The following is a 16,159-nucleotide window of genomic DNA, read 5'->3' on the forward strand; positions in this document are numbered from 1 at the left end:
CAAAATATTCTTTATTATATAACGTTACATATATTGATTTTTAGAATTCATGTAGCATTGCGTGACTTGCTTGTAAATTGAAAAATGAACTGTTTAGATTTTTAAATAGATATTTCTGATAGACATTCTACAGCAGGGGTGTCAAACTGCTGGCCTGTGGGCCAGTTTCATCATACCGAAGCCACCCCATTGCCGGGAATGCAAAAAGAGTCAAGATACATTGTGACAAATCATGTGACATGGCAAGTTTGACACCTGTGTTCTACAGTTTCTGCCTAATTGATGCTTACTTAATTTTAAGCCACTTTTAAATATCAGTGATATGACAAAACATTTTGCTTGATTTTAAATATAGGTAATCCTCCATTTATGACCATTTGTTCAACAATGGTTTAAAGTTACGATGGGCTTAATCCAGTAGAATTTTTATTAAGATACTTTAGTTAACATGTTATATTTCTTAATGTAAATCAGGATTAACACAATTGGTGTGAGATGATGGCTTGAGATGATAGAATTTCTAGTCCAAAACACTTAAGGTTGACTAGATTGCCCATCCATGGAATAAGTGGTAATCTGAAATTTGTTCCAGCTTCATTTGACTCTTAGAAAATAGCACCTTCCACCTCAAATTAGAGACTATTTGTATCTCAGGCAAGATTAGTACCATCAATTAATTTTGGAGAAAAGGTAGAAGGAACTATAATTGTATTAGTTTTTAATAGAATAAGATGAGATCTTAGTCCAATGGTGGTAGTTGAGATAAGAAAGCCAGCCTAGGTTTAGAGTAACAGATAATTTTAAAAAATCTGTTAGCAGGAAATTTCAAGTTTATATGTTTATACTCTGCTGCAAACCTAAAAGACTCGAATAAGTAGTTTACAGGAACACCTAGATCAGTAAACCACCCACAATTAGATTAAAATAATAAAAATCTTTAAACCATATTAAAAGACAAATGTAACAATAAAACAAATATAAAGTCAGGCGTGACAACCCAAAGGCCCTCCAGAAGAGTTCTGTTTTTGGTTGCTTCTAGAAGGTAGCTGTTGTGATTCAGTGTCAGCCTGTGGTTTCGGCAGCTGAGTCTGATGATTCTGAAGAGGAGGAGGAGGAGGGGTTTGGAGAGCCTTTGGTGTCAGAGGAAGGTTCTGATGCACTGCAGAACTCTCAGCCAGGCCCCTCCCGTCTTGTTCCTCCTCAAACTCAGCTGTGTGAGCATGAGGGATTGGAAGAAGATGATCCACAGCTGACTCTGTTCAGGGACGCTAGGAGCAGGAGGCAATCTAGCAGAGCAGAACAGAGGAAAGCAATGAGGCAACTCGGGAGAAGGCAATGAGAAGCCAAGCCTTGGGACTGCTGATAAAAGGGGAATGTGTGGGAGGTGCTGGTTGCTGAAGGCAACCGTTTGAAGATCTTCTGCTAGAGTCCTGGTCTGTTATTCTTGTTTAACTGTTGTTTAACCTTTTGGTTTAAGTCTTGTTTGAACTTTTCGTTTAATTTTTGTTTGAATTCTTTGTAAATAAATTTGGTTGGGTTTTTTCCAGCCTGTTGATTATAAAAAGGGGTTGTCCCTGACATTCAAACAGGGCCTGTCGTAGGCTGGAACAGAACAGTAGCTAAGAACTAAGCTTCCAAGGGATGCCATTCCAGAGAGTTGACTCTACTGCAGAAAAGCCCTGCCTCTGGCACATCAGTTTGGGGGGGGGAGAGAACCCCCGTAGTGACAGCTTTCATCTGCTCCTTCAGTAAGAGCCATGGGTCCAGGAGGACCCCTGACCATAGATCTACTCCTTTGTGGTAATGCTTGCTTTTTATTTAGCTAGTTACAAAATGAAGATAATTGCCCATCTCACCATTGGAACTTTCATTGGCTAACAAGAAATTTGACTCAGATTGATTAAAAATAGATTACAAGATCAATTAAGAAATCTAAATATTCATTCCAGCTTACCACTAATAAACAATCATCAAATAAACAGGACTCACCTAACATCCTGTCCAAATAGTTAAAAGAACAACCATTTTTTTTGTCTCTTGGCTTCCCCATCTGGAGATATCATTATAGCTGCCAGAAAACTCTGATGACCAATTAGTTACTCTATCTTGCTAGAACTCAGTCTTACCATGTTCTCTTCATCCTTGTTCCTCATAGACTTCAAACATACGATAGGATTTCAGCAGCATCATTATGTGGACTTACTCCATTTGGATTTTTATACTGTAATGCACATTGTCTCGATTTTTAAGAGATTTAAGCAGACATATTGAAAAAGAACTTACAGGGCAAAATTAACAAGCCACTCTCTACTTCTTAAACATGTTTATGTGATTAGGGCTGTTATAAGGCATCTGCAGTTCCTGACACCTGAAAATTAAATGGAAAACCTAGACACACTATATCACTATAGTTAAAGTATCTATAGTGATACTTGTTTAAAACCTTGCCGTTTATTATTTCTGCTGCAAAATCAATACTTCTGGTTCAGTTTACCTCTTATGTTTTGTTTGACCAATTAGATTTGTCAGTGGACTCAAAAAGTTCAAGTGGTTTTTTTTCTGGTTTTTATGAACAATTGTCATGAAGAAGCAGTAATCTATGTTTCAATATTCAATTCAGGTGCAGAAAGGAAGAGCTTGTACATGTTATTTTTGGAATCTGTGCAATTGCGTCTACGTCATGGAGATGAACACATTCAAGATACTTTAACAGAACAGCAAACTACTAAAGAAAGCCTAATAAAGATGCAGTCCATTGCAGAAAGACATTTAGAATTGGATGATATTCATGATCCTTTACTAGCTATTAATTTTGCAAGGTAATGTAAAAAATTCAGATTTTTTTTTGTCTTTTCTCATTTTTCAAACATCGGTTTGATTCTGCCACACAAATACAAAATTTCCTTGCTATTCCATAGCATGTATGTGATTTGGAATACAATATTCGGTAGCTTATCAAAAAGTTAAATCTTTAGAAGTCATACATTGGTAACCTTTATTATGCTAATTACTGTCTGCTCTAACAGTTGTCAGGATATTGTATTCAAAATATAAACACATAGAATAATACAATGGTTAAAGTAAAATACAGATAATAGAAGTATGACAGTATACAAAATGCATAGAAAATTGAGTTTGCTTAATGTACCAAAATTGAAAGAACTGGATGAAGCTCAATAATGATCCAATTTCACCATAAATGAAAATGTAATGCCAAACCTAATTATGCCAGAGGTTGCAGCTAAGAAGGGAAAGGGTTTAGTCCACAATTGGATTCACACCAGACAAACAACCAGAAAACAATACCCTGATCAAGGAACTACCAAGGAGAAAACCACACCTTACTAACACTGACAGGATATAAACAGGGAGCACACACCACACTCACTAGCACTGATGATATTATGTAGCTGGATAATGAAACATCTGTAAGAAAACAATGAAGCAGAGAGCACCAATGATTCCATAATTAAACTGAGTTATATAAATTATCTTGTGTAGTCTTTTCCAAATCATAAAATCCTCTGATACTTTATTTTTTATCAAACTGTACATTTAATGATAGAATAAATACAGTAGTATTTACAGTAGTAGTAATATACATTTGTATATTAATTTTTCAGAAGCAATTTGTTATACTATTTTGTAACATAAAACACAATTGTTTGATTTCTTACTTTTTTTTTAAATGGCCAGATATGAAGATTAGGAAGACTTTATTTATCCTACACTGAATGCATATCCGAATTTATGTCAGATGTGTTGAAATAATATAATGTGTTCAAGAAGTACATTCCCCCCCCCTTTATCACCAAGCAATCATCATGGAGAAAATCCATGTGGTTTGCTAAATATTGACAACTTGATGTCACACACTCAATTGCTAAACAAAAACAAACCAATCAACCAGCTACAGAACCTGTGAAAATCTGTCTCTCAGAATTAGAGACCATTTGTATCCTTGTATTTTCGGTATGGCTTGTTTATCTGTAACATATTTGTACAAATTCTATATTTATTTGTTGGAATTAATATGAAGGACTTAAAAAGTTACTTCTTTTTTTGCAGATTATATTTGGATCAGGGTAACATGCATGAGACACTTTCTGCTGGTGATGTTTGTGTAGATAGGTCATCTGAATCAGTTACATGCCAGACATTTGAGCTGACCCTGAGATCTTGTCTTTATCCTCACATTAACAAGCAGTATCTAGAGTGTTGTGGGAATTTAATGCAAACTTTGAAGAAAGATTATAGGTAAGAATTAATGTAAGTTGCCTGTTTTGACATGTAGCTAATATATATTTTCAGAATGCCATAGTAAATATTTACATGTTCACTAAAGTCCTTTTTGAATATCCTTCATCTGTAGAAGAAATATTCTAGTAGCTATGATTACGTACTGTTGTGATGGATAGTTTGAAAGTGGGAACTAGATTGCAGTTTTTATCCCTCATGTGGTCTGTGCTGGCTTCCCCCAGACTTGCATACTGCTTGTATTGGCCCTCCCTCAGCCTTCCCTAACCCATGTATGGGCTGCACTGGACCTGTCCTGATCTCCCCCACCCTGCCTGCTGCATTACTGCACTCCTTATGTGGGACTCCTGCCTCTTTCTGCTTAATGTTCACGTGTCTAAGGTTACAGCTCAATCCTAGGCCCAATTTTTGACATAACCCAAGAATTACTTGCAAGTTTAAAATTATGACTACTGTTCAAGTTATAAGTAGATGACAAGAATTTGGAATAAGGTTAGATGCTTGTTGCAAGGAAACATAATTGATAAACAAATTAGATGAAGGGAAGAATGTTGGGCAAGCACCATAAGATATTGTATTCTGTAAAACATGTGAATTGGAAATTAGGTGTCGATTAACATAATTCATTAAAGTAAACATGGTTAATTTCTATTATATTAAATGTCTAATATCTACATCTTCATTGGGTAAGTGAAGCATTGAAATGTAAATTATGAAATTTGTATTTCTTGCTTAGGCTGGTAGAATACTTGCAGGCAATGAGAAACTTTTTCTTACTTGAGGCTGGTGATACCATGTATGACTTTTACACATCTATTTTTGATAAAATACGTGAGAAAGACACATGGCAGAGTGAAGCATTCCTAAATGTCCAGCTTCAAGAAGCAGTTGGACAACGTTATCCAGAGGATAGTTTAAGGTAATAAAGTAACTATATCTAGTAGAGGAAGAAGGATTTGCCATAGATGTGCCACTTCTGTTGTAAAAAGGAATTGACTTTTAAATGTAAAGGAATTTAAAACATTAACTTTAGCATATTCTACTTCTGTGAGGTTAACATATACTAAGTAAATGTAATTTTAATGTGAATGAAGGCATTCATATTAGGTTAATACTATCCAGGTTATGGCTATAGTAATAGAGATCTAGATAATGTACTTAGTTGTAATTTGGCTCTTATTTAGTATGAGTGAATTTAAAATTAAAAGTATATGTACTAACTAGGAGACCACCAATTTTAAATGATTTGAAGCAGCCACTAATTACATCAGTTTAAAAGCAAGTACGATTATCTGGTTTAGAATGCAACCATTGCTGTGATAGCTAGTATCCCATGTTGAAATCAAATTTCCCATTACAAAGTTTACAACAAAAGTAATTGTAGAAGGCAGATCTTATCTGAAACCATTTGTGTTAATTTCATTTCATTAATCATATAGTTATCTAATTTGGAATAAGCAGTTGATAATAACCACATGTTTTTGTATATAGGTTGTCAATTCTATGTGAAAATATTGATATAGCAAAGAAGAAGTTGCCTGTTCATACACTAGATGGTTTAATACTGAGTTACAAGGTAATGCTTGCTTGCATTGAAATGAAAGGTTTAACATTAAAGCAAAAAAAGGATACCAAATTTTTGTTTTGTTTCCTGTTTAGGTCCCTTGGCCAGTGGATATAGTTATAAGTATTGAGTGCCAAAAAATCTATAATCAAGTTTTTCTCCTATTATTACAAATAAAGTGGGCCAAATACAGTCTTGATGTGTTGAGGTTTCATGGTAAGAGGATTAATTCTCTTTAATGAAAATATAATTCTAAAACCTATACTACCTTCAGCTTCTACAGAAGTATAACACAGAGAGAGAGAAATATATGAAAAAGAAAAGATACAGTAGAACCTAGTTTTTTTCTGAATCAGCATTCAGTGAACTTCAGATTTAGTATGCAACATTTTATTTTAGAATTTACTTTAAATAATGGACATTTTAATGCATTTGTGGGAATGATGTAAATTTACCCATGTGATGTTAAAGCATTCATGGCATAATTATTCAAATAACAAAAATTATGTCACATACATAGAGTAAGCTTGGGTTTAATAGACATTTTATTTTAATATGTACTCCTTTTTCACCTAAAACTAACTTCACCTAAAAAAAATTTGTGTGAGGTGTTGAAATTTATATTGTTTTGCTTTTTCCCCTATTATTTTCTTCTTTTGCACTTTCTTCTTAAGAACTAGTCACAGCAGCAGAAAAGTTTCAGAATAATAGAGGTATGATACTTGATCAAGAAGCAGTTCTTCAATTTGGATTTCAGTTGGAGCCCATTAAACAACAAACTCACCGCATGTTCCTTTTAAGAATGAAACTTATGCACTTTGTTAACAGCCTACACAACTACATTATGACTAGGGTATGTGATACACAATGCATTTCAGGAAGATTAAAAATAACTTTGTAAACAATCAGAAGTGATTTTAAACTGTTTCTTAGTGTAGCAAAAAGACTGCACATTTTTACCTGAAAATGTATAATTGTCATGCCCATCTTAGCAGCTCTTGGGATTTTAAATAACAAATTCTGCTAAAATAAAATGCTTTCAAATGCATGATAATTTCTTCTGTAATATATCCTTGCTAATATCAAGCACTGCAAAATAAATTTATTAGTCATGAGAATTCAGCTTTGGTTAGCATAAACTATTCCAGATGTTGTTGTATCTGCTTAGAGCAGGGGTGTCAAACTGCCGGCCCATAGGCCGGATGTGTCATGGCAAAATCGTGCCCACCCCATTGCCGGCAATGGAAAAAAAGTTGCGATACTTCATGACACGTCACGTGACATTGCGAGTTTGACACCCCTGGCTTAGAGGAATATAGAGGGAAAACAAGCATTTGTTCTCCAGTGTAATAATAAACTGTATTCTTCCCAAATAATATGTACAATTAGAAAGAAGACAATTCAGATTTTTACTTAAGTCATACTTACTATCAAATATTCAAGTTTACATAATATTTCAGTCTCTGGCTGTATTTTAGGGATTCTTTCTTAGATGTGGTTCCCAATTATATCATCATTTCTGTTCTGAAACTGTTTAAGGAGTGCATATATTACCATAATTATCTAACTGCTGTTCATTGTAATTAGAAATGTCTTGTATTCTGAAAATTGAACTCTGGTAATTATAGTGCAAAGATTTTTAGGGAAATCTAGAGAAAAGGAATTTAAATTTTGGTTCATTATACATTTTGCCTCCTTTTACAAGATTCTTCATAGTACAGGCTTGGAGTTCCAGCATCAAGTAGAAGAAGCAAAAGATTTAGATCAATTAATCAAAATACATTATAGATATCTTTCTACAATCCATGATCGTTGCCTCCTGAGAGAAAAGGTACATCAAATATTAGTTGTATGGAATCTGTATAACATTTGCAAGGGGTTGGGATTATTAAATTCTAACAGTTAAACTATAATGCATGCAAATTAATATTTGGAATGTTACTCTTTAAATGATCACATTGACTACACGGATTAATACTTTCAGTCTGTCCAATACTTCAGTAGAAAATATGTTCATGGTGAAGTCTGAATACATATCAGTTCAGGATTGTAAATCAGACACAGCAGATTTTTTTCCAGCAGTCCCTTTGGCTTCATCTTATGCATGATAATGCAGTTTGTCATGGATTGGCAAATTCCCAATTTTCAGAAATATTAATATTTTCAGTGTTATTTTGCCCAAAATGAATTTAATAAACTGATAACCAAATTTTATAATTAAGACAGGCCAATGTAGAACAGATCCACAGCTCTAGGCTATTACACTTCCAACATACTGAAATTGATAATCAGCCCTTGCTAAATAACCTTATGTTGAATAAATGTTGTTTTGAGATCATAAGACATATAATATTTTTAAAAAACTTCTTGGTTTGTGAAAACAGGGACAAAAGCTTTCTAATTTATCCTACAACACAGCAAACGTTTTGAAGGTAGGATTAACAATAAGATGATGTAAAGTAGTAGTAGTGCCTTTTGGTTGTTGTTCCAAAGCACATTTACCTGCAGTCTTCAAACTGATTATTTCAGTGTCAAAGAGGAATGAAGCTTAAGCATTTTTCCAAAAATCATCCAAATATGTCTTGCAGCCTTTAATCCTGGAAAAATAGTTGACTATTGTCTTCAATAGTCACAGAGATCAACAGGATTCAATATTATCTTTCTTGTTGCATCTGTGATAGATTTGCTTAAGTTCCAGCAAGAAATAGAGACCAAATGACAGGCCTTAAAACTGACAAAGTTCATTAGCCCATTTCCATAAGTTTAAATAATTGTTTTCCATCCTCCAAAACTTTATGTGTAGATGCCTCTTCCTCAGAAAAAAAATCTAGTTTTTGGGACTTTTGTTCCTTTGGTTTATTTAGCTTAGTATATTTAGTATGTATTTTGGTATAGGTTTCTGATTAATTTTTTCCCCTATAAATGCATTTGGAATATGGGTATTTCCTGTAGGGTGATTATCTGCTTTACTTTAATTTTCTTTATGCTACCCATTCCTAAAGACTCTGGGAGCTAACCATCTTTTTTGTGTTGTAAAAAGAAATATTTACAAAAATATATTTCCTAAATAAAAATAACCAACTCACAAGCTATAATAATCCAATAATATATTAATACATTACCAATATCATGCTCAAAATTTTTCAACTTTAAAAAATAAATGAAGAATGGAATATGTAATTCTACTTTTATCTACGTAAATCTGTGACAGTAGCTGTTACCTGTTACATTTGATTTCCAGGTTAGTTTTGTGAAAGAAGCAATAATGAAAGTTCTGAACCTAGTATTGATGTTTGCAGATCGTTGGCAAGCTGGTTTAGGAGCCTGGAAGTAAGTAACTATTCAATCTATGCATCACAATCGGTTGACAGATTTGAGACTTGTTTTGGTGACATTTGTTCTTTGAGTGAAGTCTTATGAATAAGATGAAGCATAGTGTTGACAGATTGTGTAGACCATAATGGAGTACATTTACATTGGATCTTATCACTTCTGGACATATGTCCAGTGTGTCTTTTAAGTATAATTTTCTAAATTGTATATTCAGAAAATAAATTAGACATAATCAGCAATAAAAGAAATTACATTTTTGGAGCCCTTTTCTGTATGGTAATAGCTATCTATTTGTTCTGAATGTTCTTGTAGTGAGAAATCTTGGATATCCTGAAATATCATTTGAAGTATTTTCAGCTGGTCTTGTAAAGCTGCACAGGCATCTTTCTGGCATCAAATAATTTTATATCATTGCTGAGTATTCACAGGGACTAGATATAGTGCTGGAAGAAAAATAGCCATCAGCTTTATCAGAGAAATACATTTTTTTCTTATATTGCTTGCCTCAGATTGTGATTCTTAAGCATAGTTTCAGCAATGATTTGTGGGTTTCCTCTGAGCTGCAGTCATGACTGTGATAATACATTTACTGCATTAATGGGGCATCTGTGAAAAACTGTATAACATAACCTAATGTATGGCAACAGAAATATATTCCATCTTTACTGTGAACCACAAATTTGTGAATTTGTAGTTATGAGTGTTTTGACATATGTATCCAGTCATCCAATCTGAATGTTAAAGACCATATATTTAAAAGTATGCATCATTATGGGAAACTAGCATGACAAGAATAAAATTAGATTTTACAGGGTAGTGTGTCAAGCCTCAAAGAATGCCTATGCTGTGTCAGCCATTATTGCTTCTTAGTTTGCCTACAAATTTGGGGGGAAGGGAGGGGAGGATAGAATTTCAAACATTGATATTGAGAGGCCAGTTTGTGAGAACCAAGGACTTTCAAGATTTGTTTAATGAGAACCAAAGAAATTCTCTCATAATAATTCTCTGACTTGTATTTGGATAATGTGACCTGCACTAATGAAGAGAGTGAGGTTTCTACACTTTTAATATAGCAATGTAGGCGCAAAATAACCAGAGCTGGTTTTCCTTTCATCTGTGCTGAAATGATTTGCTCAATAAAGGTTTTTTTTAATAAATATTTTATTATTTTTTTAGTTTTACAGTCAAATACTTAATAGACAACGTGTTGCCTGGGTCCATTAGTAATTCAGTGGTATATATTAACTTCTTCAATCTAGACCCAATATTACACATCAAATGTTTTTTCTCTTCTTCCGATAGTGCCTGTTTTCCCACACTAGGCAAATACAATTCTTATTGTTATTAATAAATATACAATATTTATCAACATCTTTGTTACATTTTTCTCATATCAATAATGCCAGTTTTAGATAACGTTTCTAACCAAAACATATCTTAATTGCATTTGCACTTAATATCCATATGTTCAATCAGTATCCTGTTTTCGCTTTTTAAAAAAATTTAATTTCCCCTGAATATTCAAAATGTCTCTATTGTTTAATTTCAGAGCAAGCTGTATTTGGGTAACCAAAAGCTTCCCTTATTCAAACTCTTGTTTCCCTTCTCATACCAAAATCTAATATTCTAACTACAAATCTTATCTTTCTAGTTATGATATTTCCATTTCTAGCAATTATCTATTCACCACCATATTCAAACATCTAGTTAACAATATAGTATCCCATCTAATGGATCAAAACCTCTATTTTCTTCAGTCTTACTCTAGCTTTCTTCCTTTGCCAACTAACTTTCCAAGTCAATGCATTTGAATCATCAAGTAATTTTTCCTCTGTTTTTGTGTATATTTGGAATAAGAAAGACCATTTAGTTAAAATATTTTTGGAAGAACGAACCCATTGATATTAATTAAACAGCCTCCCCCCTTCTGCAATTCCCCACAGTTCTCCTAACAGCTCTATCTTCCATTCAACCAGTTCTTCTTGATTGGTAAGCTGTCTTTTCCATTTCTGATATTATTACTCTGTCTTCTACTTCTTCAGCTGTCTGAATCTGTTAGTTAGTTCCTTCCTTTAGGTCCTCCATCTTTGGATCTGCTTTCTCCAGTTTTCTATTTTCTATTTTCCTTCTTTGAAGTCATGTTCTGGGTTTGTAAATTTAGTTTATAAAATTGTTCTTTTGTCTCCTTTGTGTTACTTCCAGTCTCATCATCTCCTGCGGCTGGTCTTCCATTTTGCCACTCCCCACTGTGGGGGTGCTGAGCCAACCAGATGGTTCCGCCCCAGACGCTTAATGGACCCTGAGAGGTTCCAGGCAGCACTGGGGTCCCCACCTGCCTCCTCTGCTCACAGCTCGGCAGATGCCTTAGTGGAAGCCTGGGAAAGGACGGCCACGGAGGCACTTGACCGAGTTGTACCCTTGCGGCCCCTGACCCGGCGCAGATCCCAGTGGGCTCCATGGTTTTCTGCGGAGCTCCGGGAGATGAAGCGTCGGAGATGGGGCCTAGAGAGCGGTTGGAGGTCCAGCCGATCTGAATCCGACCGATTGCGACTAAGAACCCATATTAGGTCTTATCTCGCAGTGATGAGGGTGGCGAGGTCTAACTACTTCGCTGCTCTCATCGCGTCCGCAGATAATCACCCGGCCGCCCTGTTTAGGGTGACCCGCTCCCTCCTTAATCAGGAGGTGAGTGAGGAACCCTTGCAGGGGCATGCCGAGGAGTTTAGTCAACATCTGTCGGACAAAATCGCTCGGATTTGGACCGGTCTGGACTCCGACTGGGCAGAGTCGGACGATCAGGACACGGGTGGTCTTGTCAATGTTACCTGGGAGGAGTTCGATCCTGTAACTCCGGAGGAAGTGGACAGGATTATGGGGAGGCTGAGCTCCACCACGTTTATTGGACCCGTGCCCTTCCTGGCTGGTTTATGAGCCCGGGAGGGGACACGAGGCTGGTTCCAGGCGGTTATATCTGCCTCTTTGAGTGAGGGTAGTTTCCCCGCCGCCTTGAAAGAGGCGGTGGTGAGACCTCTCCTCAAGAAGCCTGCCTTGGACCCGGCTGTGTTAAATAACTTTCGTCCGGTGTCCAACCTTCACTTTCTTGCGAAGGTTGTTGAGAGTGTGGTGGCGCATCAGCTCCCTCGGGTCCTGGATGAAGCGGATTATCTAGACACGTACCAATCGGGCTTCAGGCCCGGGTACAGCACGGAGACGGCATTGGTCGCTCTGGTGAATGATCTCTGGAGGGCCCGGGACAGGGGATATTCCTCTGTCCTAGTCCTATTAGACTTCTCAGCGTTTTTCGATACCATCGACCATGGTATCCTGCTGCGGCGCCTCAGGGGATTGGAAGTGGGAGGCACGGTCCTTCAGTGGTTCTCCTATCTCCTGGGACACTCACAGTCGGTGTTGGCAGGGGGGCAGAGGTCGACCGTGAGGCCTCTCGTTTGTGGAGTTCCTCAGGGGTCGGTTCTCTCGCCTCTCCTGTTCAACATCTACATGAAACCGCTGGGTGAGATCATTCGTGGCTTTGGAGTTGGGTATCATCAGTATGCTGATGATACCCAGCTTTTCATTTCGACCCCAAACCACCCCAGTGATGCCCTCACTGTGATGTCCCGTTGCCTGGAGGCGGTCCGGGTCTGGATGGGGAGGAACAGGCTTCGACTCAACCCTGACAAGACTGAGTGGCTGTGCATACCGGCATCTCGGGACATTCAAGATATCCCACCCCTCTCTATGGGGGGTGAGTTATTACCTCCTGTAGATAGGGCTCGCAACCTGGGAGTCCTCCTAGACTCACAGCTTTCCCTAGAAGACCATATAGTAGCTGTGACTAGGGGGGCCTTCGCCCAGGTCCGCCTGGTGCGCCAGTTGCGGCCCTATCTAGACCGGGATGCCTTACGTACGGTCACTCATGCACTCGTGACCTCTCGTCTTGACTACTGCAATGCTCTCTACATGGGGCTACCCTTGAAGACCACTCGGAGGCTCCAACTGGTACAGAATGCAGCCGTGAGAGTTGTGTTGGGAGTTTCCCGACACTCCCATGTCACACCTTTGCTCTGCAAGCTGCATTGGCTTCCAGTTGTCTTCCGGGTGAGGTTCAAGGTGTTAGTAATGACCTACAAAGCCCTACATGGCATGGGTCCGGAATACATTGGGGAGCACCTGCGGCCGGCGTCTACTCCCCTCCGCCCAGTACGCTCCCACAGAGAGGGCCTCCTCAGGGTGCCACCGGTCAAAGAATGCCGACTGGTGGCCCCCAGGGGGAGGGCGTTCTCTGTGGGCGCACCAGATTTATGGAACCATCTTCCGGTCGAGCTCCGGATGGCGCCTGATCTCCGTTCCTTCCGGCGCGATCTTAAAACCCACCTTTTTGAACAAGCCGGCCTGACCTGATGGGATGGGGTTGGGTTTTATAAATTGGTCTTAACTTTTAATCTGTACTAATTTATTATGAGCATCGCTGTTTAATTACTTTTTAATAATTTTTTAATTTTTGTATCTTGTTTTTATTATGTATTGCCCTGTTCACCGCCCTGAGTCCTTCGGGAGAAGGGCGGTATACAAATTAATTAATTAAATAAATAAATAAATAAATAAATAAATAAATAAATAAATAAATAAATAAATAAAACAATAATCTCTTGTAGATTTCAACATGGAAAGAATTTCTTTCTGATCTTCATCCATATTTTCTTGGTGGTATATCAAACTGAAGACTTTGGGGACAGGTGTTAGAGATGGGTTTTTTGCCATTTAAAGCTGAGTCTGGGACATCCATTTCATTTTTTGTAGGTGGTCTTTATAATAAAAATTGTTCATCAATCAAAGATTTATAATCCAGAATATTCCATCATCTCAAGCAATGATATGTTTTTCTCCTGCAAGGGAAATAGTTCCACAACACAGCTCTGAAAGTCAGTTAATATTTATATTTGTAGTTCAGGCAGACCAGTTTCAAGGTAGTTCATTGTCTCTGCCACACTGATAAGCAGCCCAAAAGTTTTTTTTCCCCTTTTTCTCAGCTGCAGTCTTCAAAAGTGAAAGTTCCCAAGGTCTGCAAGAGTCTTATCTAAATCTGGGCTTCAAGCCACGTTTCCTTCAGGCATAACAAATTGTAGTGCCATAATTCGCCACTAGATGTCATTAGTGCCATTTTCCAACTTTTTAAATCCAAACTTATACTACAAGATTTTCAAATCTTTTTTTTATAAAAAAAAAATCTCAAAAGCACTTTTAGTCCCCAAATTTCAAAGCCATATATGTATATGAATTCCAAATTAATCTTGTAATTTTCTCTATTTCTCCCAAGTAATTAGTTTGCCACTTTTCTTTTCCTGAGGGAACGGGGTGGAAATTCCCCTTACCTTTCTCTTTGGGGAGGGTGTTTGGGGCAATTTTTTCAGGAAGAAGTCTTAGAGTCATAAAGAGAGGATAGGGTCTCACCCAGTTTCATCCACGTTGCTGTAAGGTTGCTTGTTAGTGTTTATTGTCTTCTGTTGTCAGTAGCTTCTGACTGGCTACATGAATGTAGACAGTCTTTCCTCCGCCAGTTTGGAGGGCTTCCTCAGATCAAAAGGAAGAGCCGCCGCCCTCCCGCGATCAACGAGGGTCCCCTCCTTGCTTGTTACCTCTATGGGGTGACTTTCGACCCTTTCCAGGGTCCCCAGCGATGTGAAATTGAACGCGATAGATGGAGCTCTGTCTTCCTGCACCCGGTTGGCTGCAGTGTCAAAACCAGAACTCAATAAAGTTTTGCATTAGAGATTGGATCGTCTCAGCTATGCTTACTATGTTGGGTTTGTCAGTCAGAACCTTGACACAGTGTGAACGATTCCACTAAGACTTCAAGGTGTAGGTTGTTTCTTGTGATGAAACCTTTAATGATTTGTATGGTACAAGATTGAATATGGAACAAAAGATAAAAGATCCAGAAAGTGATTATACCTTTGTAATAAAAATATTTTCTGTTCAAAGCTTTTTACTACAAATAAGTTATTCTCAGAAAGGAATAACAATATGTTTCCTAAAACTTCATTTTTGTTTGTACTGTCTGTCTAAATTACTTTTAGGATGGAATCCATAACAAAGATGGAATCAGATTTTAAAAATTGTCATATGTTTCTTGTGACAGTTCTAAACAAAGCAGTCTGTAGAGGCTCTTTTCCACATTGTGAGTATTTAAGGAAAAAAGTATTTAATAATTTGTTGTTAAACATTTAGAATAATGTATGCAATACTACTTTCTTAATAGTTGTATCCCTAAATATTTTAATCATAACTACTATAAGAAAATAATTATATCCTATATAATTGGAGATATTTTAATTAGAATTGTTAGAAATATTTTATTTATTTATTTATTTTATTTTATTACATTTATATACCTCCCTTTCCCGAAGGACTCAGGGCGGTTTACAGGGTGATTAAAAACAAAAATACAAAAGTTAAAAACAAATTAAAAAATTATATTTGTCCCTGAATAAGTAAAACCCCAGTTAAAATTAAAATTAAAACTAAAATTAAAATTCTCAGCCTGGGCCAGAGAGCTCGAAGAGCCAGGTCTTCAGGTCCCGGCGGAATGAACGGAGGTTGGGGGCAGTCCTAAGCTCCACTGGCAGCTGGTTCCAAAGGGCAGGCGCACCCACTGAGAAGGCCCTATCCCTGGGTGTTGTCCGCCGGCAATCTCTTACCGGTGGCACCCTGAGAAGACCCTCCCTGTGGGAGCGCACTGGACGAAGGGAGCTTGATGCCGGCAGCAGGTGTTCCCTCAGATATCCCGGACCCAAGCCATTTAGGGCTTTATAGGTCATTACCAGCACCTTGAATCTCACCCGGAGGGCAACCGGGAGCCAATGCAGCTCGCGGAGTAGAGGTGTTACATGGGAGTATCGGGAGACCCCCATCACAACTCGCGCGGCTGCATTCTGCACCAGCTGAAGCCTCCGAGTGGTCCTCAAGGGCAGCCCCATGTAGAGAGCGTTGCAGTAGTCTAAACGG

The 16,159-nt window shown here is 37.6% G+C and overlaps 1 protein-coding gene across 3 annotated transcripts in view; it reads left to right on the top strand.

The window, feature by feature from the left end:
• LOC308667672 (cytoplasmic FMR1-interacting protein 1-like) overlaps positions 1–16,159 on the top strand; it is a 163,613-nt gene that overhangs the window by 58,972 nt on the left and 88,482 nt on the right. For 2 of the 3 annotated variants that reach the window (XM_081327066.1, XM_081327067.1), the window contains exons 14-22: positions 2,621–2,819; positions 4,069–4,257; positions 4,994–5,176; positions 5,749–5,833; positions 5,917–6,037; positions 6,496–6,674; positions 7,527–7,652; positions 9,063–9,151; positions 15,232–15,332. The exons of the other annotated variant lie outside the window; for it this stretch is intronic. In XM_081327066.1, the coding sequence (XP_081183192.1) occupies positions 2,621–2,819; positions 4,069–4,257; positions 4,994–5,176; positions 5,749–5,833; positions 5,917–6,037; positions 6,496–6,674; positions 7,527–7,652; positions 9,063–9,151; positions 15,232–15,332 (1,272 nt within the window). The remainder of the gene's footprint in view (positions 1–2,620; positions 2,820–4,068; positions 4,258–4,993; positions 5,177–5,748; positions 5,834–5,916; positions 6,038–6,495; positions 6,675–7,526; positions 7,653–9,062; positions 9,152–15,231; positions 15,333–16,159) is intronic. 3 annotated transcript variants of the gene reach the window in all.

Source organism: Vipera berus (genome assembly GCF_964194415.1).
Source record: "Vipera berus genome assembly, chromosome: 4".
NCBI lineage: Eukaryota > Metazoa > Chordata > Lepidosauria > Squamata > Viperidae > Vipera > Vipera berus.